A 26,399-nucleotide genomic window follows, 5' to 3' on the forward strand; every position below is an offset into this window, starting at 1 on the left:
GGGTCAACGCAGCCGTCTACCAGCAAGTTTTAGAGCACTTCATGCTTCCTGCTGCTGACCTGCTCTATGGAGATGGAGATTTCAAGTTCCAACAGGACTTGGCGCCTGCACACAGTGCAAAATCTACCCGTGCCTGGTTTACGGACCATGGTATTTCTGTTCTAAATTGGCCCGCCAACTCCCCTGACCTTAGCCCCATAGAAAATCTGTGGGGTATTGTGAAAAGGAAGATGCAGAATGCCAGACCCAAAAACGCAGAAGAGTTGAAGGCCACTATCAGAGCAACCTGGGCTCTCATAACACCTGAGCAGTGCCAGAAAGTCATCGACTCCATGCCACGCCGCATTAACGCAGTAATTGAGGCAAAAGGAGCTCCAACCAAGTATTGAGTATTGTACATGCTCATATTTTTCATTTTCATACTTTTCAGTTGGCCAACATTTCTAAAAATCCCTTTTTTGTATTAGCCTTAAGTAATATTCTAATTTTGTGACACACGGAATTTTGGATTTTCATTTGTTGCCACTTCAAATCATCAAAATTAAATGAAATAAACATTTGAATGCATCAGTCTGTGTGCAATGAATAAATATAATGTACAAGTTACACCTTTTGAATGCAATTACTGAAATAAATCAAGTTTTTCAAAATATTCTAATTTACTGGCTTTTACCTGTAGTTGCAAAAGGTGGACCGACATCATATTGAACCTTATGGGTTAGGAATGGGATGGCACTTCAAGTTCATGTGAGTCAAGGCAGGTGGTCAAATACTTTTGGCAATATAGTTTATATTGATATGAATAATTATGATAAAAATGTATTTATTTTTGCATTTTTAATTAAAATGGGAAAAGTAGTGCCTGTCTGTCCCCTTGCAAGCAGCATGCTTCATTCAGCCTGCCGCAGTGGCCTCGCGGGCGGGGCCACAAGTCCTTATAAGGCTGCAATCATCCCTCCGAAGGACGCTTTCACTTCAACCTGCTTGTGACTTCCCTGCGCCTTTCATCTTCTCCTCCTCACCACTTCAGCGCTCTTCCGTCCAACTCACAGGAGCAGAACCATGGAGAGTTCCGCTGTTCTCCGCGGGCTGCTGCTGGTCAGCCTGCTGGCAGCCCTCAGTCACGGCCAGACGTCCCAGGAGATGTCCCAGGAGGACTTGGAACGGGACAGAGCCGAACCAGCAACAGACCGAGAACTGGTCAGTTTGGCCCCTTTCTATATTGATTTTTTTGGTGTGTTATTACCCTCTTTTTTATTATCATCATCATTATTATTATTATTATTATCATCATTATTATTATTGTTATTATTATGATTAGCATTATTTTTTGGGTTGCGCACTCACGCAAACACACGCACACGCACACACACAAATCACAGCTATAACATTACAAATGTATAAATTAAATCAATTTAAAAAAATCTTGGTTTGTTAATGCACGTGTTTACTTTTTTGTGAAGTCTTCATTTCATGTATGTCTCATTTTAACTTCTGAGACGCAGAAGCATTTTGTTGCATTAAAAAGTTAAAATATTAGGTACAATATGTTGTTTTGGTCAGAATAAACTATATATATTTCAACTGAATAATTATTTCTTGCTGCCTATTTTTTATGTTGCGGTACATCAAAATAGCACTTTTTTGTAAAAAATAAAAATAAAAATAAAAGAAGAATAAAAGTTGCATTTTGTTGCATTAAAAAGTTAAAATATTAGGTACAATATGTTGTTTTGGTCAGAATAAACTATCTATATTTCAACTGAATAATTATTTCTTGCTGCCTATTTTGTATGTTGCGGTATATCAAAATAGCACTTTTTTTGTAAATAAATAAATAAAAGAAGAATAAAAGTGGCATTTTGTTGCATTAAAAAGTTAAAATATTAGGTACAATATGTTGTTTTGGTCAGAATAAACTATCTATATTTCAAGTGAATAATTATTTCTTACTGCCTATTTTTTATGTTGCAGTATATCAAAATAGCACTTTTTTGTAAAAAATAAAAATAAAAGAAGAATAAAAGTTGCATTTTGTTGCATTAAAAAGTTAAAATATTAAGTACAATATGTTGTTTTGGTCAGAATAAACTATCTATATTTCAACTGAATAATTATTTCTAGCTGCCTATTTTTTATGTTGCAGTATATCAAAATAGCACTTTTTTTGTAAAAAAAATAAAAAATAAAATAAAAGAAGAATAAAAGTTGCATTTTGTTGCTTTAAAAAGTTAAAATATTTGGTACAATATGTTGTTTTGGTCAGAATAAACTATCTATATTTCAACAGAATAATTATTTCTTGCTGCCTATTTTTTATGTTGTGGTATATCAAAATAGCACTTTTTTTGTAAATAAATAAATAAAAGAAGAATAAAAGTGGCATTTTGTTGCATTAAAAAGTTAAAATATTAGGTACAATATGTTGTTTTGGTCAGAATAAACTATCTATATTTTAACTGAATAATTATTTCTTGCTGCCTATTTTGTATGTTGCGGTATATCAAAATAGCACTTTTTTTGTAAATAAATAAATAAAAGAAGAATAAAAGTGGCATTTTGTTGCATTAAAAAGTTAAAATATTAGGTACAATATGTTGTTTTGGTCAGAATAAACTATCTATATTTCAACAGAATAATTATTTCTTACTGCCTATTTTTTATGTTGCAGTATATCAAAATAGCACTTTTTTGTAAAAAAATAAAAATAAAAGAAGAATAAAAGTTGCATTTTGTTGCATTAAAAAGTTAAAATATTAAGTACAATATGTTGTTTTGGTCAGAATAAACTATATATATTTCAACTGAATAATTATTTCTTGCTGCCTATTTTTTATGTTGCGGTACATCAAAATAGCACTTTTTTGTAAAAAATAAAAATAAAAATAAAAGAAGAATAAAAGTTGCATTTTGTTGCATTAAAAAGTTAAAATATTAGGTACAATATGTTGTTTTGGTCAGAATAAACTATATTTTAACTGAATAATTATTTCTTGCTGCCTATTTTGTATGTTGCGGTATATCAAAATAGCACTTTTTTTGTAAATAAATAAATAAAAGAAGAATAAAAGTGGCATTTTGTTGCATTAAAAAGTTAAAATATTAGGTACAATATGTTGTTTTGGTCAGAATAAACTATCTATATTTCAAGTGAATAATTATTTCTTACTGCCTATTTTTTATGTTGCAGTATATCAAAATAGCACTTTTTTGTAAAAAAATAAAAATAAAAGAAGAATAAACGTTGCATTTTGTTGCATTAAAAAGTTAAAATATTAGGTACAATATGTTGTTTTGGTCAGAATAAACTATATATATTTCAACTGAATAATTATTTCTTGCTGCCTATTTTTTATGTTGCGGTACATCAAAATAGCACTTTTTTGTAAAAAATAAAAATAAAAATAAAAGAAGAATAAAAGTTGCATTTTGTTGCATTAAAAAGTTAAAATATTAGGTACAATATGTTGTTTTGGTCAGAATAAACTATCTATATTTTAACTGAATAATTATTTCTTGCTGCCTATTTTGTATGTTGCGGTATATCAAAATAGCACTTTTTTTGTAAATAAATAAATAAAAGAAGAATAAAAGTGGCATTTTGTTGCATTAAAAAGTTAAAATATTAGGTACAATATGTTGTTTTGGTCAGAATAAACTATCTATATTTCAAGTGAATAATTATTTCTTACTGCCTATTTTTTATGTTGCAGTATATCAAAATAGCACTTTTTTGTAAAAAAATAAAAATAAAAGAAGAATAAAAGTTGCATTTTGTTGCATTAAAAAGTTAAAATATTAAGTACAATATGTTGTTTTGGTCAGAATAAACTATCTATATTTCAACTGAATAATTATTTCTAGCTGCCTATTTTTTATGTTGCAGTATATCAAAATAGCACTTTTTTTGTAAAAAATAAAAAATAAAATAAAAGAAGAATAAAAGTTGCATTTTGTTGCTTTAAAAAGTTAAAATATTAGGTACAATATGTTGTTTTGGTCAGAATAAACTATCTATATTTCAACAGAATAATTATTTCTTGCTGCCTATTTTTTATGTTGTGGTATATCAAAATAGCACTTTTTTTGTAAATAAATAAATAAAAGAAGAATAAAAGTGGCATTTTGTTGCATTAAAAAGTTAAAATATTAGGTACAATATGTTGTTTTGGTCAGAATAAACTATCTATATTTCAAGTGAATAATTATTTCTTACTGCCTATTTTTTATGTTGCAGTATATCAAAATAGCACTTTTTTGTAAAAAATAAAAATAAAAGAAGAATAAAAGTTGCATTTTGTTGCATTAAAAAGTTAAAATATTAAGTACAATATGTTGTTTTGGTCAGAATAAACTATCTATATTTCAACTGAATAATTATTTCTAGCTGCCTATTTTTTATGTTGCAGTATATCAAAATAGCACTTTTTTTGTAAAAAATAAAAAATAAAATAAAAGAAGAATAAAAGTTGCATTTTGTTGCATTAAAAAGTTAAAATATTAAGTACAATATGTTGTTTTGGTCAGAATAAACTATCTATATTTCAAGTGAATAATTATTTCTTGCTGCCTATTTTTTATGTTGTGGTATATCAAAATAGCACTTTTTTGTAAAAAAATAAAAATAAAAATAAAAGAAGAATAAAAGTTGCATTTTGTTGCATTAAAAAGTTAAAATATTAAGTACAATATGTTGTTTTGATCAGAATAAACTATCTATATTTCAACTGAATAATTATTTCTAGCTGCCTATTTTTTATGTTGCAGTATATCAAAATAGCACTTTTTTTGTAAAAAATAAAAAATAAAATAAAAGAAGAATAAAAGTTGCATTTTGTTGCATTAAAAAGTTAAAATATTAAGTACAATATGTTGTTTTGGTCAGAATAAACTATCTATATTTCAAGTGAATAATTATTTCTTACTGCCTATTTTTTATGTTGCAGTATATCAAAATAGCACTTTTTTGTAAAAAATAAAAATAAAAGAAGAATAAAAGTTGCATTTTGTTGCATTAAAAAGTTAAAATATTAGGTACAATATGTTGTTTTGGTCAGAATAAACTATATATATTTCAACTGAATAATTATTTCTTGCTGCCTATTTTTTATGTTGCGGTACATCAAAATAGCACTTTTTTGTAAAAAAATAAAAATAAAAATAAAAGAAGAATAAAAGTTGCATTTTGTTGCATTAAAAAGTTAAAATATTAGGTACAATATGTTGTTTTGGTCAGAATAAACTATCTATATTTTAACTGAATAATTATTTCTTGCTGCCTATTTTGTATGTTGCGGTATATCAAAATAGCACTTTTTTTGTAAATAAATAAATAAAAGAAGAATAAAAGTGGCATTTTGTTGCATTAAAAAGTTAAAATATTAGGTACAATATGTTGTTTTGGTCAGAATAAACTATCTATATTTCAAGTGAATAATTATTTCTTACTGCCTATTTTTTATGTTGCAGTATATCAAAATAGCACTTTTTTGTAAAAAAATACAAATAAAAGAAGAATAAAAGTTGCATTTTGTTGCATTAAAAAGTTAAAATATTAAGTACAATATGTTGTTTTGGTCAGAATAAACTATATATATTTCAACTGAATAATTATTTCTTGCTGCCTATTTTTTATGTTGCGGTACATCAAAATAGCACTTTTTTGTAAAAAATAAAAATAAAAATAAAAGAAGAATAAAAGTTGCATTTTGTTGCATTAAAAAGTTAAAATATTAGGTACAATATGTTGTTTTGGTCAGAATAAACTATATTTTAACTGAATAATTATTTCTTGCTGCCTATTTTGTATGTTGCGGTATATCAAAATAGCACTTTTTTTGTAAATAAATAAATAAAAGAAGAATAAAAGTGGCATTTTGTTGCATTAAAAAGTTAAAATATTAGGTACAATATGTTGTTTTGGTCAGAATAAACTATCTATATTTCAAGTGAATAATTATTTCTTACTGCCTATTTTTTATGTTGCAGTATATCAAAATAGCACTTTTTTGTAAAAAAATAAAAATAAAAGAAGAATAAAAGTTGCATTTTGTTGCATTAAAAAGTTAAAATATTAAGTACAATATGTTGTTTTGGTCAGAATAAACTATATATATTTCAACTGAATAATTATTTCTTGCTGCCTATTTTTTATGTTGCGGTACATCAAAATAGCACTTTTTTGTAAAAAATAAAAATAAAAATAAAAGAAGAATAAAAGTTGCATTTTGTTGCATTAAAAAGTTAAAATATTAGGTACAATATGTTGTTTTGGTCAGAATAAACTATATTTTAACTGAATAATTATTTCTTGCTGCCTATTTTGTATGTTGCGGTATATCAAAATAGCACTTTTTTTTGTAAATAAATAAATAAAAGAAGAATAAAAGTGGCATTTTGTTGCATTAAAAAGTTAAAATATTAGGTACAATATGTTGTTTTGGTCAGAATAAACTATCTATATTTCAAGTGAATAATTATTTCTTACTGCCTATTTTTTATGTTGCAGTATATCAAAATAGCACTTTTTTGTAAAAAATAAAAATAAAAGAAGAATAAACGTTGCATTTTGTTGCATTAAAAAGTTAAAATATTAGGTACAATATGTTGTTTTGGTCAGAATAAACTATATATATTTCAACTGAATAATTATTTCTTGCTGCCTATTTTTTATGTTGCGGTACATCAAAATAGCACTTTTTTGTAAAAAATAAAAATAAAAATAAAAGAAGAATAAAAGTTGCATTTTGTTGCATTAAAAAGTTAAAATATTAGGTACAATATGTTGTTTTGGTCAGAATAAACTATCTATATTTTAACTGAATAATTATTTCTTGCTGCCTATTTTGTATGTTGCGGTATATCAAAATAGCACTTTTTTTGTAAATAAATAAATAAAAGAAGAATAAAAGTGGCATTTTGTTGCATTAAAAAGTTAAAATATTAGGTACAATATGTTGTTTTGGTCAGAATAAACTATCTATATTTCAAGTGAATAATTATTTCTTACTGCCTATTTTTTATGTTGCAGTATATCAAAATAGCACTTTTTTGTAAAAAAAAAATAAAAATAAAAGAAGAATAAAAGTTGCATTTTGTTGCATTAAAAAGTTAAAATATTAAGTACAATATGTTGTTTTGGTCAGAATAAACTATATATATTTCAACTGAATAATTATTTCTTGCTGCCTATTTTTTATGTTGCGGTACATCAAAATAGCACTTTTTTGTAAAAAATAAAAATAAAAATAAAAGAAGAATAAAAGTTGCATTTTGTTGCATTAAAAAGTTAAAATATTAGGTACAATATGTTGTTTTGGTCAGAATAAACTATCTATATTTTAACTGAATAATTATTTCTTGCTGCCTATTTTGTATGTTGCGGTATATCAAAATAGCACTTTTTTTGTAAATAAATAAATAAAAGAAGAATAAAAGTGGCATTTTGTTGCATTAAAAAGTTAAAATATTAGGTACAATATGTTGTTTTGGTCAGAATAAACTATCTATATTTCAAGTGAATAATTATTTCTTACTGCCTATTTTTTATGTTGCAGTATATCAAAATAGCACTTTTTTGTAAAAAATAAAAATAAAAGAAGAATAAACGTTGCATTTTGTTGCATTAAAAAGTTAAAATATTAGGTACAATATGTTGTTTTGGTCAGAATAAACTATATATATTTCAACTGAATAATTATTTCTTGCTGCCTATTTTTTATGTTGCGGTATATCAAAATAGCACTTTTTTTGTAAATAAATAAATAAAAGAAGAATAAAAGTGGCATTTTGTTGCATTAAAAAGTTAAAATATTAGGTACAATATGTTGTTTTGGTCAGAATAAACTATCTATATTTTAACTGAATAATTATTTCTTGCTGCCTATTTTGTATGTTGCGGTATATCAAAATAGCACTTTTTTTGTAAATAAATAAATAAAAGAAGAATAAAAGTGGCATTTTGTTGCATTAAAAAGTTAAAATATTAGGTACAATATGTTGTTTTGGTCAGAATAAACTATCTATATTTCAAGTGAATAATTATTTCTTACTGCCTATTTTTTATGTTGCAGTATATCAAAATAGCACTTTTTTGTAAAAAAAATAAAAATAAAAGAAGAATAAAAGTTGCATTTTGTTGCATTAAAAAGTTAAAATATTAGGTACAATATGTTGTTTTGGTCAGAATAAACTATCTATATTTCAACTGAATAATTATTTCTTGCTGCCTATTTTTTATGTTGCGGTACATCAAAATAGCACTTTTTTGTAAAAAATAAAAATAAAAATAAAAGAAGAATAAAAGTTGCATTTTGTTGCATTAAAAAGTTAAAATATTAGGTACAATATGTTGTTTTGGTCAGAATAAACTATCTATATTTTAACTGAATAATTATTTCTTGCTGCCTATTTTGTATGTTGCAGTATATCAAAATAGCACTTTTTTGTAAAAAAAAATAAAAATAAAAGAAGAATAAAAGTTGCATTTTGTTGCATTAAAAAGTTAAAATATTAAGTACAATATGTTGTTTTGGTCAGAATAAACTATCTATATTTCAACTGAATAATTATTTCTAGCTGCCTATTTTGTATGTTGCAGTATATCAAAATAGCACTTTTTTGTAAAAAATAAAAATAAAAGAAGAATAAAAGTTGCATTTTGTTGCATTAAAAAGTTAAAATATTAAGTACAATATGTTGTTTTGGTCAGAATAAACTATATATATTTCAACTGAATAATTATTTCTTGCTGCCTATTTTTTATGTTGCGGTACATCAAAATAGCACTTTTTTGTAAAAAATAAAAATAAAAATAAAAGAAGAATAAAAGTTGCATTTTGTTGCATTAAAAAGTTAAAATATTAGGTACAATATGTTGTTTTGGTCAGAATAAACTATCTATATTTTAACTGAATAATTATTTCTTGCTGCCTATTTTGTATGTTGCAGCATATCAAAATAGCACTTTTTTGTAAAAAAAAATAAAAATAAAAGAAGAATAAAAGTTGCATTTTGTTGCATTAAAAAGTTAAAATATTAAGTACAATATGTTGTTTTGGTCAGAATAAACTATCTATATTTCAACTGAATAATTATTTCTAGCTGCCTATTTTGTATGTTGCAGTATATCAAAATAGCACTTTTTTGTAAAAAATAAAAATAAAAGAAGAATAAAAGTTGCATTTTGTTGCATTAAAAAGTTAAAATATTAAGTACAATATGTTGTTTTGGTCAGAATAAACTATATATATTTCAACTGAATAATTATTTCTTGCTGCCTATTTTTTATGTTGCGGTACATCAAAATAGCACTTTTTTGTAAAAAATAAAAATAAAAATAAAAGAAGAATAAAAGTTGCATTTTGTTGCATTAAAAAGTTAAAATATTAGGTACAATATGTTGTTTTGGTCAGAATAAACTATCTATATTTTAACTGAATAATTATTTCTTGCTGCCTATTTTGTATGTTGCGGTATATCAAAATAGCACTTTTTTTGTAAATAAATAAATAAAAGAAGAATAAAAGTGGCATTTTGTTGCATTAAAAAGTTAAAATATTAGGTACAATATGTTGTTTTGGTCAGAATAAACTATCTATATTTCAAGTGAATAATTATTTCTTACTGCCTATTTTTTATGTTGCAGTATATCAAAATAGCACTTTTTTGTAAAAAAGATAAAAATAAAAGAAGAATAAAAGTTGCATTTTGTTGCATTAAAAAGTTAAAATATTAGGTACAATATGTTGTTTTGGTCAGAATAAACTATCTATATTTTAACTGAATAATTATTTCTTGCTGCCTATTTTGTATGTTGCGGTATATCAAAATAGCACTTTTTTTGTAAATAAATAAATAAAAGAAGAATAAAAGTGGCATTTTGTTGCATTAAAAAGTTAAAATATTAGGTACAATATGTTGTTTTGGTCAGAATAAACTATCTATATTTCAAGTGAATAATTATTTCTTACTGCCTATTTTTTATGTTGCAGTATATCAAAATAGCACTTTTTTGTAAAAAAAAAATAAAAATAAAAGAAGAATAAAAGTTGCATTTTGTTGCATTAAAAAGTTAAAATATTAGGTACAATATGTTGTTTTGGTCAGAATAAACTATCTATATTTTAACTGAATAATTATTTCTTGCTGCCTATTTTGTATGTTGCGGTATATCAAAATAGCACTTTTTTTGTAAATAAATAAATAAAAGAAGAATAAAAGTGGCATTTTGTTGCATTAAAAAGTTAAAATATTAGGTACAATATGTTGTTTTGGTCAGAATAAACTATCTATATTTCAAGTGAATAATTATTTCTTACTGCCTATTTTTTATGTTGCAGTATATCAAAATAGCACTTTTTTGTAAAAAATAAAAATAAAAGAAGAATAAAAGTTGCATTTTGTTGCATTAAAAAGTTAAAATATTAAGTACAATATGTTGTTTTGGTCAGAATAAACTATCTATATTTCAACTGAATAAATATTTCTAGCTGCCTATTTTTTATGTTGCAGTATATCAAAATAGCACTTTTTTTGTAAAAAATAAAAAATAAAATAAAAGAAGAATAAAAGTTGCATTTTGTTGCTTTAAAAAGTTAAAATATTAGGTACAATATGTTGTTTTGGTCAGAATAAACTATCTATATTTCAACAGAATAATTATTTCTTGCTGCCTATTTTTTATGTTGTGGTATATCAAAATAGCACTTTTTTGTAAAAAAAAATAAAAATAAAAATAAAAGAAGAATAAAAGTTGCATTTTGTTGCATTAAAACGTTAAAATATTAGGTACAATATGTTGTTTTGGTCAGAATAAACTATCTATATTTCAACTGAATAATTATTTCTTGCTGCCTATTTTTTATGTTGCGGTACATCAAAATAACAATTTTTAAAATAAAACATTAAACATTAAAAAACATTGGCAACTGTCGCTTTAAATTTGGAACTTTTTTGGCTTTAGTATGTAGTTCATGTGAAATTTGCATTATAAATGACATATTTCTTGGTTACACACTGATATTTATGCATCTTGACACATTATTTGCCTTAACCATCTTCATCATGTTGTTCTGTATAAAAAAAATACTTTTGCCTTGTGCTTAAATACATTATGTCCACCTTTGAAACCCCAATAACTATATGACAATCATGACACATGGCTGGTTTTATTTAGTTGCAGTGTTTTGCATTTGGAATGTTTGTCCATTATAGTAGACAAAAATAATTGCTGGCTCACTAAATACTGGTCTCCAAGCATCACCAAATGTATTTAGATTATATTTGAAATGAAGAGAAAACCCTAAATGACACAAGTAAGCCCTAAAACTGCTATGAATTATTCATGTTTTGATAATTTCATAAATAATGTATTTATTGTAGTAAAACAAATATTCTTAATACAGACATTGGTGTTGTTGTTTATATATTATTATATTTTGTATATATTTTTTATATCATTTTAAATATTTTTTTATATATTATAATAATCCCCCAAAGTGTTCCACATAAAGTACATTGACGTTTAGTTGTGTTTCTTTGCTAAACAGGTGGAAGCGCTGGAGGTGTTGCTGGGCAAGGTGCATAATGGTGTTTCCACGGAGAAGCGAGGCAGCATCCCGCTGGTAACTCAATATTATTGACATGTTTATGCAAATGACCCGGCTGTGCTCCCTATTAAAAGTTGAGTTGAATGAAGCTACTGAAAGTCTGTGCTTGTAATGTATTTCATTAATCCCTCCAAGTTCTAATTAACAGAAGAGGTAATAACCACGTTTTCTTGGATCTAATCTACAATAGACTGCTGGCCAAGCCAAATTAGCCGAGTAGGCGGAAAAAAATCTTCCAATTCTCCTGTTTTCTTCTTACTAAGACAATAATAAGATATATCTGACTGGGGGTGAGAGATATGTTTAATTATGGTATTTACCAGATAAAAGTAAATACAAAGTCAATATTGATTATGCCAATACTTGCTTTTAATTTGTTGGACGCAGGCCCGGCCCTAACCAATCTGGCGCCCTAGGCAAAATTTTAGGTGGCGCCCCCCCACATCGGCATTGAAGTGTATATACTCAGAAGAAACCGAATAGCTTTGTCTTTGACCTTTTTTTTTTTTTACTTACAACTATACCTATTATATAAAGGGGTGGAAAAGTGACTATTACCTGCAGGGCAAACATTAGCTAACCAGAAGGCAATAACAATATAAACAAAAAACACTTGCTTAAAAGATCTAATACAAATGTCCCTGAGGAATGTAAGGTGGGAGTACTGTAATTACTTAACGTTACATTATTATTTTCCATAACAATTTAGCCCCCTCCACAATATTAACCCGACGTTAAAACAGAAGTAGCTATTTATTGATTAGCAATTGCCGAATCATGTAACATTAGCTTAATGCTAAAAAGCCAGGTTACTATCACATTCTGTAACAGACAAATAATTTCATGTAGGCTAACGTTACCTACCTGCTACCTCTGTCTTTTCTTGTTTCTCCTTCTCTTCTTTTCTCTTTTTTCTTCCCTGGGCACCTGACAGTTTTGGCCGTTTTGACATGTTGTGTTGATTTTTTGATGTGGTGACGTCCAAAAAGAGTCATGATACGGGAAGGGAGGGGGCGCACCGTGCGGGGGGGGGGGGCGGGGGGGGGGCGTAATGTTGTGTAATGTTGTAACAAATAATATTTCTATTAAATAGGCTTTACTTTGCATTTTAATTAACGTGGGATTATTTTTTTGTATTTAGAAATAATTATTGTTTATTTTTTTTTCTCCAACATTTGTGGCACTGGCGTGGCGCCCCCTGATGGACGGCGCCCTTAGCATTTGCCTATACGGCCTATGCCACGGGCCGGCCCTGGTTGGACGATTATATTCAGAATCAAACGCTGAATTAAGATTTAACAACAAATTTAAAAGTAAATACATTTACAATACATCAGAACTTGCAGGATTACGCAAGGTTGCAATCGATTAAAACTATGCACTGATTTGTGAGCAAATGAATCATATTTTGTTTGATTTGTTGAAATAATGTGTTTTTAGGGGTGGAATATGACTAAGAACAATATTTGATAAACACAAAAGCAGACCTGGCCTTAAATCCTGAATCCAGACTGCAATTTGGATTACCCCCAAAATCCAATCACTTTTTCCTTATCCCATTTCTGACATTTCGTGACAGTTTAATCCAAATCTGCCCATAACATTTTGAGTTACTTTGCTAACTTACTGACAAACCCAAACATCACATCTTTCTTCATAAAATTACAGGCTGATGCATTCGTTTTGAAAAACAATAAGCCTCATACCATCGCAACTTTTTGAAAAAGCAGCAGTGAAACAAAATATTTTAGGCCACAAAAAGCTAGCCTCCTGATTTATAATTGTCAGGACTTGGACTATGGCTTGGTTTGTTCTCCCGTGGTGCAAATGAACTGGACTGGTCAAGGCTTGAAGGTGGGTACATGATTTATTTTAAACTATCAAAAAAGGAATAAACAAAAAGCGCGCACAGTGGCGGAGAATAAAACTAGACTTTAAACACAAAACTTGCACATTGGCAGAAACTATGAACAATTAAACAAAACACTAACTGTGGCTTAACAAACAAAAACTTACTTGGCATGGAACCGGCATGAAAAAAAGAGTAGCAAGGGTCATCAGGGTGTGGAGAGTGTGCAGGAGCATAAATGTGGTGATGTCGTCAGGACGAACAACAGAAAATGAATGAACTTAAATACTATGGACATGATTAGTGAAAGCAGGTGCGTGACTCAAAACGTGAAACAGGTGCGTGACGTGACAGGTGAAAACTAATGGTTGCTATGGTGACAAGAGTGCACAATGAGTCCAAACGTGGAACAGGTGCGTGACGTGACAGGTGAAACTAATGGTTGCTATGGTGACAAAACAAAACAAAAGTGCACAAAAAGTCCAAAATTTAAACCGAACATTACTAAAACAAAACATGATCACACAGACATGACAATAATACAGTCTCTCAACATTGCGTTTCAAATACTGCGGCTTCACCACATCGCAGATTTCTTTCTGACGTTGGAAGCATATTCTACAACATTTTTGAATTTTTTTAATTGAGCATTTTTATAATACAAATGGCTCATTGAACTAAAAACATCAATACTACAGTAGTATTGGCCACTATAGATGAAACCGTGGCAACCGATTGGTTCAGCCTCAGGTAGCATTAATATATTGGATTAAAAGAACGTGAAGGTGACTACAGGGTGTTATTTCAAGTCTGGAGGCTTGTCATAATGCAGAAAAATGTATTTAGAAAGTCCTAAACTATTTTTTCAATGCTCTACCGACATAAATATTCGATTTGGACATAAAAACGACCTACTTTGCGGAAATGTATGAGGCAATTAACAGCAATAAACGAGGGATTACTGTACAACAATAATACTTTCATTAAATAACATTGTGTGAGCAAAATAAAGTAATTCAGTGACGTGCGGTGAGGTTGATGGCGGGTGAGGCACTGACTTCATCACAGTCAGATTTACAAACATATGAACCCTAAAGAGTATCTTATTCACCATTTGATTGGCAGCAGTTAACGGGTTATGTTTAAAAGCTCATACCAGCATTCTTCCCTGCTTGGCACTCAGCATCAAGGCTTGGAATTGGGGGTTAAATCACCAAAAATGATTCCCGGGCACGGCGCCGCTGCTGCCCACTGCTCCCCTCACCTCCCAGGGGGTGAACCAGGGGATGGGTCAAATGCAGAGGACAAATTTCATTACACCTAGTGTGTGTGTGACAATCATTGCTACTTTAACTTAACTTTAACTTTACACATACAAACTGTAGCACACAAAAAAGCACATAAAAAAAAAAAAAACGTTATTATGGTCTTACCTTTACTTAGAAATTAAGTCCATGCGCCGCAACTAAAGCCCTCACTTAAACTTTCCACGTGCAAGATTGAATCTATTTAAAAAAGTGTAACCGATGGTTTATAAATGTCGCCTATACTGTATGAAACTACAAAATAACAAACACGGAGGCTCCAGTTTACACGAGGACCACTTTATTTACCTTCTTTCAAAAACCTCCGCAACGTGACATCACTTCCGCTCTTAGCGCCTTCAAAATAAGAGCTCAAGGCATACACTGTATAACAGCAAATAACAGGAACTTAACATCACAAAGAGGAAAGCCCATGAAAATAGGTTACAAAAGTTTTTTAATAAGAAGCCAAAAAGTGCAAAAACAATAATGTTGGTGTTGGAGGAGTTGTGAATTAGGTACACCTGCAGTCTGCAGGTGTATCTAATGTTGTGTCCCTGCAGTCATTCATAACTCCTCCAACACGAACATTATTGTTTTTGCACTTTTTGGCTTCTTATGAAATAATTTTTTTAAATAGATTCAATCTTGCACGTGGAAAGTTTAAGTGTGGGCTTTAGTTGATATAACAATTCTACGGCGGGGGTGCAGGAGGCGAGCCTCAGCCAGTAAAATCCCATTGAGATCAAAGATCTCTTTTCCAAGGGAGACCTGGCCAAGAGGGCAGCAGCAAGGTTACATTAAAAACAGTAAACAAATACATAAAACATCACATTTACAACATTAAAACGTGCTCACATGACACATGTGCATACAGACAAGGTAGACTGCAATCCTTTCACAGAAGCTTTAAACTCATTAAACGTAACTAGGGTTTGAAGTTTAATGTTCGATTGTAGGTTATTCCAAGCCTTCGGTGCTGAAAACCTAAATGCTTTCTTGCCCAGTTCAGTTCTTACTTTGGGGACGACAAATTGCAGAACATTCATTGAACGAAGATTGTGACTTCCTTGTTTCTTTGTTAAAAGACAAGACAGAAAAGATGGAGTGATACCCAGAATGGTTTTGTAGATGAAAACATACCAATGATTGAGGCACAAGAAATACTTTACACACATACAGTTGTTGACAAAATACACTGTACATTATATACCTCAGCTAACTAAACTATGGAAATGTATAATATAGTTCATATAGCAATACAGTCTCACTGCACAGCAGGCCAGCAGTTAGCCGAGTCATTGCGCAATCCATGTTGAGGCACTGAGTGACGTGCCTCAACTGGCTGCTGTTCACCGCACCGTCTCTTCTCAGTATTTGAACGGCAAATGTGAAAATTCAGCGATTTTGAATACAAATAATCTAAAACTGGTGAAGTTAAATGGAAAATAACTTTATAGTATAATCACTGGATACATATAACAATTTAATTTTTTTTTTTCTTTTTACATTTTTTTTCTTTCACCTGCCTCTAGTGACTGCACGTCACTGAAGTCCATCCATCCATCCATCCATCCATTTCCTACCGCTTATTCCCTTTGGGGTCGCGGGGGCGCTGGAGCCTATCTCAGCTACAATCGGGCGGAAGGCGGGGTACACCCTGGACAAGTCGCCACCTCATCGCAGGGCCAACACAGATAGACAGACAACATTCACACTCACATGCATGTCTTTGGAAGTGGGAGGAAGCCGGAGTACCCGGAGGGAACCCACGCAGTCACGGGGAGAACATGCAAACTCCACACAGAAAGATCCCGAGCCCGGGATTGAACCCCAGACTACTCAGGACCTTCGTATTGTGAGGCAGATGCACTAACCCCTCTGCCACCGTGAAGCCCGTCACTGAAGTCATTAGTGCAAAATACTTATGAACTACTATTGGCTCTCATTTACTTTTTTGTGGCTCTTTGTCCCTGAAGCCCTCTTGCGTCCTGATGTGAACTTATTATGAGTGTGTCTGTTTCCTCCCCAGTGTGGGATCGGTGACCGCTGTGCCATGAAGTTCGGACCACGAATTGGAAAGCTCTGCGACTGCGGCAGGGGAGCCAACTGCAACTCCTACCTGCTCAAGTGCATTTAAATCACTCGCATTTTTAAACTCCCTGACCTGTAAGGACCAATTACTCCTTTCACATTTCACTTCAAAAATAGTTGGCCTATTGAGGCTTTAGAATGTGAGGTTTTTTTTTTTGTTCCCATGAGGTATGCTTTTGTGGGGAGGACACTTTAAATGTAGCATGGGAATGCATCATGTTCAATAAAGAGATTTATCAACAAGGTTGGCTTATTTTGTTGGAATGCTTGAATTGTATAAGTGAGCATTGGAACCGTTTGAGTTGATACGACTCAGATTGGCTGACTTACGTCGACATAAGCGTTTGTCAACATAACCAAAACTAGTCACTGCTGGGGCATTTAATTGTTACAGTAAGGAAGGGATTCATAAGGCCCCATTCTTGGGGGGGATCTTCCGTGAGCGGGAGGGGTGGGTTTAATCATTTTGCAATGCTGTCTGCTGAAAATGATGGAAAGCGCCATTCTGCAACAGACGCTGTGGTCAAAGTTGGAATTGCCACAAAAAAACATTTTAAAATATTCAACTCTACTGCCATCTGGCGGATAAAGTGGATAGTGCAACCCCCCCCAATTTAAAAGTTAAAAAGTTAAAGTACCCATGATTGTCACACACACACTAGGTGTGGCGAAATTATCAACCTTGATCACCCCCTGGGAGGTGAGGGGAGCAGTGAGCGGTGGCTGCGCCCGGGAATCATTTTTAGTGATTTAACCCCCAATTCCAACCCTTGATGCTGAGTGTCAAGCAGGGAGGTAATGGGTCCTATTTTTATAGTCTTTGGTATGACTCGGCCGGGGTTTTTGTCACGTTTCATGTGTTAGGTAAACCGTGACGAATGTGGTCATATGAATCCCCTTCCTACTGTATATTTACCAGAGACATAAGGACAATAAAGAAGATAATAAAGGATTTGTAACCTTTGTACATGGACCAGGACTTCATGAATGAATTGTGGACATAAACGGACCCAACTTAAACGGATTTGACTGTACAATGATTTGCTATTGACATAAACATATTAAGTTACTTTTTAAGACAATCATCACTTGAATATTGAATTACATTCTATTTGTCTTCAGAAAAAGAAAAAGTTGTACTAAAGGTAATACTTAATTCATACAACACAGACTAATTGTTGTCTGTGTACCAGAGGTGTGGACTCGAGTCACATGACTTGGACTCGAGTCAGACTCGAGTCATGAATTTGATGACTTTAGACTCGACTTGACAAAATGTAAAAAGACTTGCAACTCGACTTAGACTTTAACATCAATGACTTGTGACTTCACTTGGACTTGAGCCTTTTGAATTGACATGACTTGACATGACTTGCTACTTTCCCCAAAACCCAAAGATGAAAAAGTTATTCGGGAGCGCTCCGTATTTTTCATTGTGTACTTGTCTATCAGCGTTGCGTGTGTCAGCTGGTGTGGTCTCAGTACAACAGCCAATCAAATTAGATCTACTTTGTTTTCATCACACAGCATTCATCCAATCAAATTGCAGGACAACCAACGAAGAAGACATGTCCAAACCACACGCCAGTGAACAAAAAATGATACCTAAAATAATTTCGTTTGGGTATAAAAATTACGAGGTGGTCAACACAAAACGGTTTGCAGTATGCAACACATGCGGTTCGAAAATTACTGATGGAGAGGCAACAACTTCCAACTTCGTCCGGCATTTGAAGTTGCACAAAGAACGGTAAGTTTTGAATGTAAGATAACGTTTATTGGCTAAGTAACGTGACTTTTATTTGCTGTGTAGTTAAATCAGTGAGGCTGTAAACTCACTGCTAACGTTATAACGTTATTGCAAACACGGGAATCTGTTGCAGTTCACTACCTTATTCATACTTTTTGTTCAGTGATTTTTTTCAAGCAGGGTTACGTTAGTCAATATATCACACGTAACGTTAGACGGCGGTCAGCAGCACCGCGTATTTTAGCCACCTAAAAAAAGACAAAAATAGTAAAATAAAGGTCAGTTAAAATGTATACTATAGTATGAATATGTGTACCGTTTTAGCTAGCTTTCTGACATACTGTTGGTTGTTTACCTCAGTGGTCCCCAACCACCGGGCCGCGGCCCGGTACTGGTCCGTGGATCGATTGGTATCGGGCCGCACAAGAAATAAAAATGTTTTCCCCTCTTTTTTTAATTAAATCAACATAAAAAACACAAGATACACTTACAAGTAGTGCACCAACCCAAAACAACTCTCTCTCCCCTTTTGTTCTGGGCATTGAACATGAAGACTCTTCCTTCACTGTTCCGAGTGGCCATGAGAGTCTTGGCAGTGCCTGCCTCCAGTGCTCCAGTGGAGCGAGTTTTCAGCCATGGTGGCATCATACTACGCCCCCATCGTGCACAAATGACTGACAGACTCTTGGCTAATTTGGTCTTTTGCAAATGCAATGCAGCATAGGGCCCTGACATATAAAAAGTACAACTTTTTTGTTATGTTCACGTATATGTCATGTTTTTTCAATGTTAACACTTTTGTACAAATAAGTACATTTGCACTTTATTTTTCAATGTGTTTGTTCTGTAAAGGAATGAGTTAATGTTTAAAATGACTGGTTAATAGTGCTATTATAAAGTGCAATGTCAGCACAATTTTCTTTCCTGCAATTTAAAATGCACTTGTTTTAATAAATAAATACAGCGTTTGAAAAGCATACACAATCTGTGTTAATATATTAGTCTGTGGTTAAAAGGACTTGAAAGGACTCGAAACTCAAAATGCAGGACTTAGGACTTGACTTGAGACTTTCCAGTCTTGACTTTGGACTTGACTCGGGGCTTGCCTGTCTTGACTCGGGACTTGACTCGGACTTGAGGGCAAAGACTTGAGACTTACTTGTGACTTGCAAAACAATGACTTGGTCCCACCTCTGCTGTGTACTACACATGGAAGTATACAGGAAGTGTACTCAACTGGAAACATGCACATAAACAATTATATGAGAACAATACAGAGAACATAAAAATAAATGATTGCTAAAATTTTACATCCACTGTAATGATACCAAGTACAGGCACGTATCTAGTCGATGCTACTATGATTACATTGATATTGTTTGGCATCACAACATCTTCTTTCGTTTTTTTTAAATGTATATTATGTTTATAAACTCAGGAAATATGTCCCTGGACACATGAGGACTTTGAATATGACCAATGTATGATCCTGTAACAACTTGGTATCGGATTGATACCCAGATTTGTGGTATCATCCAAAACTAATGTAAAGTATCAAACAACAGAAGAATACGTGATTATTACATTTTAACACAACTGTAGATAGAACATGTTAAAAGAGAAAGTAAGCAGATATTAATAGTAAATGAGCAAGTAGATTAATAATTCATTTTCTAGCACTTTGGCTACCCCTGTGGTAAATTTTAAATGTGCTTTATAAATAAAGTTGATTTGATTTGACTTGTCCTTAATAATGTTGACAAAATAATAGAATGGAATATGACACAATATGTTACTGCATATGTCAGCAGCTAAATTAGGAGCCTTTGTTTGCTTACTTACTAATAAAAGACAAGTTCACTATTTTATTTAAGGACAAACTTGCAATAAGAAACATATGTTTAATGTACCCTAAGATTTTTTGTTAAAATAAATCCAATAATGCAATTTTTTGTGGTCTCCTTTATTTAGAAAAGTACCGAAAAGTATCGAAATAATTTTGGTACTGGTACCTGTACCAAAATATTGGTATCGAGACAACGCTAGTTTCTGTGTATATTTTTTATTGAGTGTGAGTGTAAAATAAGCCACCATGGTACCAAAGAAAGTTTTGATAAAGAAGGTTTGGAACACTACTGTAATTTGTAAAACAATAGTTGGTTCCTATAAAATGTGATTTGTGGTAAAAGTATTTTAGTATCTGGCACAGGTTCATTGGATTTACATGGTTTGTTATAGGAAAACATTGCTTAAGTACCACAATACTTGACTTTTGATACAACCACCAACAGTACAAGTGAAGGTAAAAGACTAGAATGGGACACATGGGAATAACCTCATTTACTCGCAGCTTACAGCACCGATAAAGTATTCTTTATTACCCAGCTTATCTTTATTTTTTATTTGTTGTTTTGGGCAGAATGACATGGGGTCAATACCGCTCCTGGGGTTTGTGTTGTGCTGTGTACGTGAACAGTAAAGAGACAACAAGTTCATGTAAAAGTACAGAGAAAATAAAGCAGGTAGCTCATCCCCTAGTGCAGGGATTTTCAAACTGTGGTATGTGTACCTTATGTGGTACGCAGGCTCCATCTAGTGATACGCCAAATAATCACTTGATTAAAGTACTGTGTTTAATTTTCCTATATTCAAACAAATTGTTTCTGTTCCAGTTGTGTGTAAAGTTACAGTGGCCAAAAATGTTAAATATATTTGTTAAATAAAACCACTGCCTTGCTTTTAATGAATACTTATAAATACTATGTTACTGTATTTTATTTATAATAAAAGTTGGAACGCTAATGGCGCGCGACCAAGCTTGAGGTTTTCCATCAAGCATGGAGTGATAGTTTAATATCGTATAAACGCATGCTTACCTTAGCTAAAGCTAAATATTACTCAAATCTTATCCGCCTCAACAAAAACGACCCTAAATTTTTGTTTAGTACAGTAGCATCGCTAACCCAACAAGGGACTCCTCCCAATAGCTCCACCCACTCGGCAGATGACTTTATGAATTTCTTTAATAAGAAAATTGAACTCATTAGAAAGGAGATTAAAGACAACGCATCCCAGCTACAACTGGGTTCTATGAACACAGATACAACTGTATCTACGACGGATACTGCAATACAAAATAGTCTCTCTCTTTTTGATGAAATAACATTAGAGGAACTATTACAGCGTGTAAGTGGGATAAAACAAACAACATGTTTACTTGACCCACTTCCTGGGAAACTTATCAAGGAGCTTTTTGTATTATTAGGTCCATCAGTGCTAAATATTATAAACTTATCACTTTCCTCTGGCACTGTTCCCCTAGCATTCAAGAAAGCGGTTATTCATCCTCTGCTCAAAAGACCTAACCTCGATCCTGACCTCATGGTAAACTACCGACCGGTGTCCCACCTTCCCTTTATTTTGAAAATCCTCGAAAAAATTGTCGCACAGCAGCTAAATGAACACTTAGTGTCTAACAATCTCTGTGAACCTTTTCAATCCGGTTTCAGGGCAAATCACTCTACGGAGACAGCCCTCGCAAAAATGACTAATGATCTACTGCTAACGATGGATTCTGATGCGTCATCTATGTTGCTGCTTCTTGATCTTAGCGCTGCTTTCGATACCGTCGATCATAATATTTTATTAGAGCGTATCAAAACACGTATTGGTATGTCAGACTTAGCTTTGTCGTGGTTTAACTCTTATCTTACTGACAGGATGCAATGCGTCTCCCATAATAATGTGACCTCGGACTATGTTAAGGTAACGTGCGGAGTTCCTCAGGGTTCGGTTCTTGGCCCTGCACTCTTTAGTATTTACATGCTGCCGCTAGGCGACATCATACGCAAATACGGTGTTAGCTTTCATTGCTATGCTGATGATACCCAACTCTACATGCCCCTAAAGCTGACCAACACGCCGGATTGTAGTCAGCTGGAGGCGTGTCTTAATGAAATTAAACAATGGATGTCCGCTAACTTCTTGCAACTCAACGCCAAGAAAACGGAAATGCTGATTATCGGTCCTGCTAAACACCGACATTTATTTAATAATACCACCTTAACATTTGACAACCAAACAATTACACAAGGCGAATCAGTAAAGAATCTGGGTATTATCTTCCACCCAACTCTCTCGTTTGAATCACACATTAAGAGTGTTACTAAAACGGCCTTCTTTCATCTCTGTAATATCGCTAAAATTTGTTCTATTTTATCCACTAGCGACGCTGAGATCATTATTCATGCGTTCGTTACGTCTCGTCTCGACTACTGTAACGTATTATTTTCGGGTCTCCCTATGTCTAGCATTAAAAAATTACAGTTGGTACAAAATGCGGCTGCTAGACTTTTGACAAGAACAAGAAAGTTTGATCATATTACGCCTATACTGGCTCACCTGCACTGGCTTCCTGTGCACTTAAGAAGTGACTTTAAGGTTTTACTACTTACGTATAAAATACTACACGGTCTAGCTCCGTCCTATCTTGTCGATTGCATTGTACCATATGTCCCGGCAAGAAATCTGCGTTCAAAGAACTCCGGCTTATTAGTGATTCCCAGAGCCCAAAAAAAGTCTGCGGGCTATAGAGCGTTTTCTATTCGGGCTCCAGTACTATGGAATGCCCTCCCGGTAACAATTAGAGATGCTACCTCAGTAGAAGCATTTAAGTCCCATCTTAAAACTCATTTGTATACTCTAGCCTTTAAATAGCCCCCCTGTTAGACCAGTTGATCTGCCGTTTCTTTTCTTTTCTCCTCTGCTCCCCTTTTCCTTGAGGGGGCGGGGGGGGCACAGGTCCGGTGGCCATGGATGAAGTGCTGGCTGTCCAGAGTCGGGACCCGGGGTGGACCGCTCGCCTGTGCATCGGCTGGGAACATCTCTACGCTGCTGACCCGTCTCCGCTCGGGATGGTGTCCTGCTGGCCCCACTATGGACTGGACTCTTACTATTATGTTGGATCCACTATGGACTGGACTCTCACAATATTATGTCAGACCCACTCGACATCCATTGCTTTCGGTCTCCCCTAGAGGGGGGGGGGTTACCCACATATGCGGTCCTCTCCAAGGTTTCTCATAGTCATTCACATCGACGTCCCACTGGGGTGAGTTTTTCCTTGCCCGTATGTGGGCTTTGTACCGAGGATGTCGTTGTGGCTTGTGCAGCCCTTTGAGACACTTGTGATTTAGGGCTATATAAATAAAGATTGATTGATTGATTGATTGATTGATGGACACTATGGTGGTACATGGAGAGCCAAATGTTTTCTGGTCTATTGCAACACTGTCTCTTTACTTTCTACAAAGTAGGTGTAAATTGTGCTGTACGTGTTTTACCTACCCAATTTGTGCATGTAGTCCAATTCCATTGTTTTTTAAACTGCGATAAATGAAAGCAAAACATCCAGCTGTGACTAAAGCCGTGTTTCTCGCAAATGAAGAACATATCTGCTTCACCAGCATGTGTACTCCTCATTCCTCCCCAGAGTCTTAATCCACCAAACAATGAAAGACGGAAGGGCTCATTCGAGGCTCCTTTGGGCTTTGAGCCGGAGACAGGAGATAAATAGCAGCATGGTGTTGTCCTGAAGCAATCTGGACTGTAATCAAAACAGGTCAATAAGCTCAACAAGTTGGCTTTGCAGCTGAATTTGCTCAGCTAACTCACAAGAACCCCGAATAGCTTTGTCTTTGACCTTTTTTTTTAACTTACAACTATACCTAATATATAAAGGGGTGGAAAAGTGACGATTACCTGCAGGGCAAACATTAGCTAACCAGAAGGCAATAACAATGTAAACAAAAAACACCTGCTTAAAAGATCTAATACAAACATTTATATGCACATACAACACTTAGAACTTTTAGCATATCAGTATGTGGAATTAAATGATGGAATGGATTAAGTAAAGAAGTTAAAAATTGTACTGATATGATCCAGTTTAAGAGGTTGTTCAAAATAATAGTGCTTACAGAGTACAAAGAAGAAGAATTATGAGAAATACTTTCAACCTTATTGAAAATAAGATATTCTTCATCTCAGTATGTTAATAATGACTGAATCAATTAATTAATTACATATTACAAAACTGTTGTATACTAATTCATAGATGTTATTTTATTATATAAAAAGGTCAGTAAATGATTCTATATATTTGTAAACGCTTTGAAATGGGAAAGGGGTAGGATTAAATAAGCTTTGCTTCTTCCTACTCCTTTTCGTGCATGATGTAAAATGAAATGATATGAAATTGTGTGATGTATTATGATGTAAGTGTGTTCATGTTCGAAACAAACTAAAGAAAGAAAGAAAGAAAGAAAGAAAGCTTGCTTGTAATTTGTCTGTTGCATCCGTTTGGGCTATTTATTGTGCAAAGAACATTATAGTTAGGGTACTTTATTATTGGCACATGAAGGTAAACTTGTTTTGCAGCCAGCAAGTAAAGGGGCCCTCTAATGCTGACAAATGTCATAGTTCTGGACCTAAAATTAAAATTCTACAGGTAAAATACCACACAAAATAAAATATACAACATAAAGTAGCAAGAAACACGTCAATATTGAATAAAGCCAAACATGTTCTAGACAAAAAAATCACTTCATAGTCTTTACTGCTCACTAGTGTTACCATATCTGACAAAAAGGGGGACACAACTACAAATGTGCGCTTCATTCACTAACGGTCTTACAAAAAAGATCAATTAGAATAATACATAATGTTCGATATAGAGAACATACAAACCCTTTAATTATTGAATCACAATTATTGAAATTAATCGATTTGGTGTATTTGCAAACAGCTAAAATGATGTACAAAGCAAATTATAACCAGCTACCCAAGAATGTACAACAATTCTTCTCAACAAAAGAGGAGCAATATAACCTTACAGGAAAATCTAATTTAAAACATTTGTTTGCTCGTACAACACTTAAAATCTTTAGCGCATCAGTATGTGGAATTAAATCATGGAATGGATTAACCAAATAAATCAAGCAAAGCACCAATATGATTCAGTTTAAGAGACTGTTCAAACTACAAGTGTTCACAAAGTACACAGAACAAGAACATCTTGAACCCTTTTTTTATTTATTTTTTATTGAGACAAAGATTATTTGCAGAGGTGTGGACTCGAGTCACATGACTTGGACTCGAGTCAGACTCGAGTCATGAATTTGATGACTTTAGACTCGACTTGACAAAATGTAAAAAGACTTGCAACTCGACTTAGACTTTAACATCAATGACTTGTGACTTCACTTGGACTTGAGCCTTTTGAATTGACATGACTTGACATGACTTGCTACTTTCCCCAAAACCCAAAGATGAAAAAGTTATTCGGGAGCGCTCCGTATTTTTCATTGTGTACTTGTCTATCAGCGTTGCGTGTGTCAGCTGGTGTGCTCTCAGTACAACAGCCAATCAAATTAGATCTACTTTGTTTTCATCACACAGCATTCATCCAATCAAATTGCAGGACAACCAACGAAGAAGACATGTCCAAACCACACGCCAGTGAACAAAAAATGATACCTAAAATAGTTTCGTTTGGGTATAAAAATTACGAGGTGGTCAACACAAAACGGTTTGCAGTATGCAACATATGCGGTTCGAAAATGACTGATGGAGAGGCAACAACTTCCAACTTCGTCCGGCATTTGAAGTTGCACAAAGAAGGGTAAGTTTTGAATGCAAGATAACGTTTATTGGCTAAGTAACGTGACTTTTATTTGCTGTGTAGTTAAATCAGTGAGGCTGTAAACTCACTGCTAACGTTATAACGTTATTGC

At 32.8% G+C, this 26,399-nt stretch overlaps 1 protein-coding gene across 1 annotated transcript; it reads left to right on the plus strand.

Annotated features, from left to right (window-relative positions):
* The first annotated feature begins 979 nt into the window (after window positions 1-979).
* On the plus strand, window positions 980-17,099 carry cartl (cocaine- and amphetamine-regulated transcript-like). The gene is made up of 3 exons (XM_061975426.1): window positions 980-1,200; window positions 11,550-11,624; window positions 16,795-17,099. Exons 1-3 carry the CDS (start codon window positions 1,063-1,065, stop codon window positions 16,900-16,902), a joined length of 321 nt encoding a protein of 106 aa, XP_061831410.1. The 5' UTR covers window positions 980-1,062; the 3' UTR covers window positions 16,903-17,099.
* Window positions 17,100-26,399: the final 9,300 nt, after the last annotated feature.

Source organism: Nerophis lumbriciformis, linkage group LG15 (genome assembly GCF_033978685.3).
Source record: "Nerophis lumbriciformis linkage group LG15, RoL_Nlum_v2.1, whole genome shotgun sequence".
In the NCBI taxonomy this organism is placed as follows: Eukaryota; Metazoa; Chordata; class Actinopteri; order Syngnathiformes; family Syngnathidae; genus Nerophis; species Nerophis lumbriciformis.

Bases quoted from the DNA above. Each gene is read 5' to 3' on its own strand.
- cartl (XM_061975426.1), top strand. From the start codon at position 1,063: ATGGAGAGTTCCGCTGTTCTCCGCGGGCTGCTGCTGGTCAGCCTGCTG. The intron at 1,201-11,549 runs GTCAGTTTGGCC...TTTGCTAAACAG, and splicing joins CAGCAACAGACCGAGAACTG to GTGGAAGCGCTGGAGGTGTT. The intron at 11,625-16,794 runs GTAACTCAATAT...TTTCCTCCCCAG, and splicing joins AGCGAGGCAGCATCCCGCTG to TGTGGGATCGGTGACCGCTG.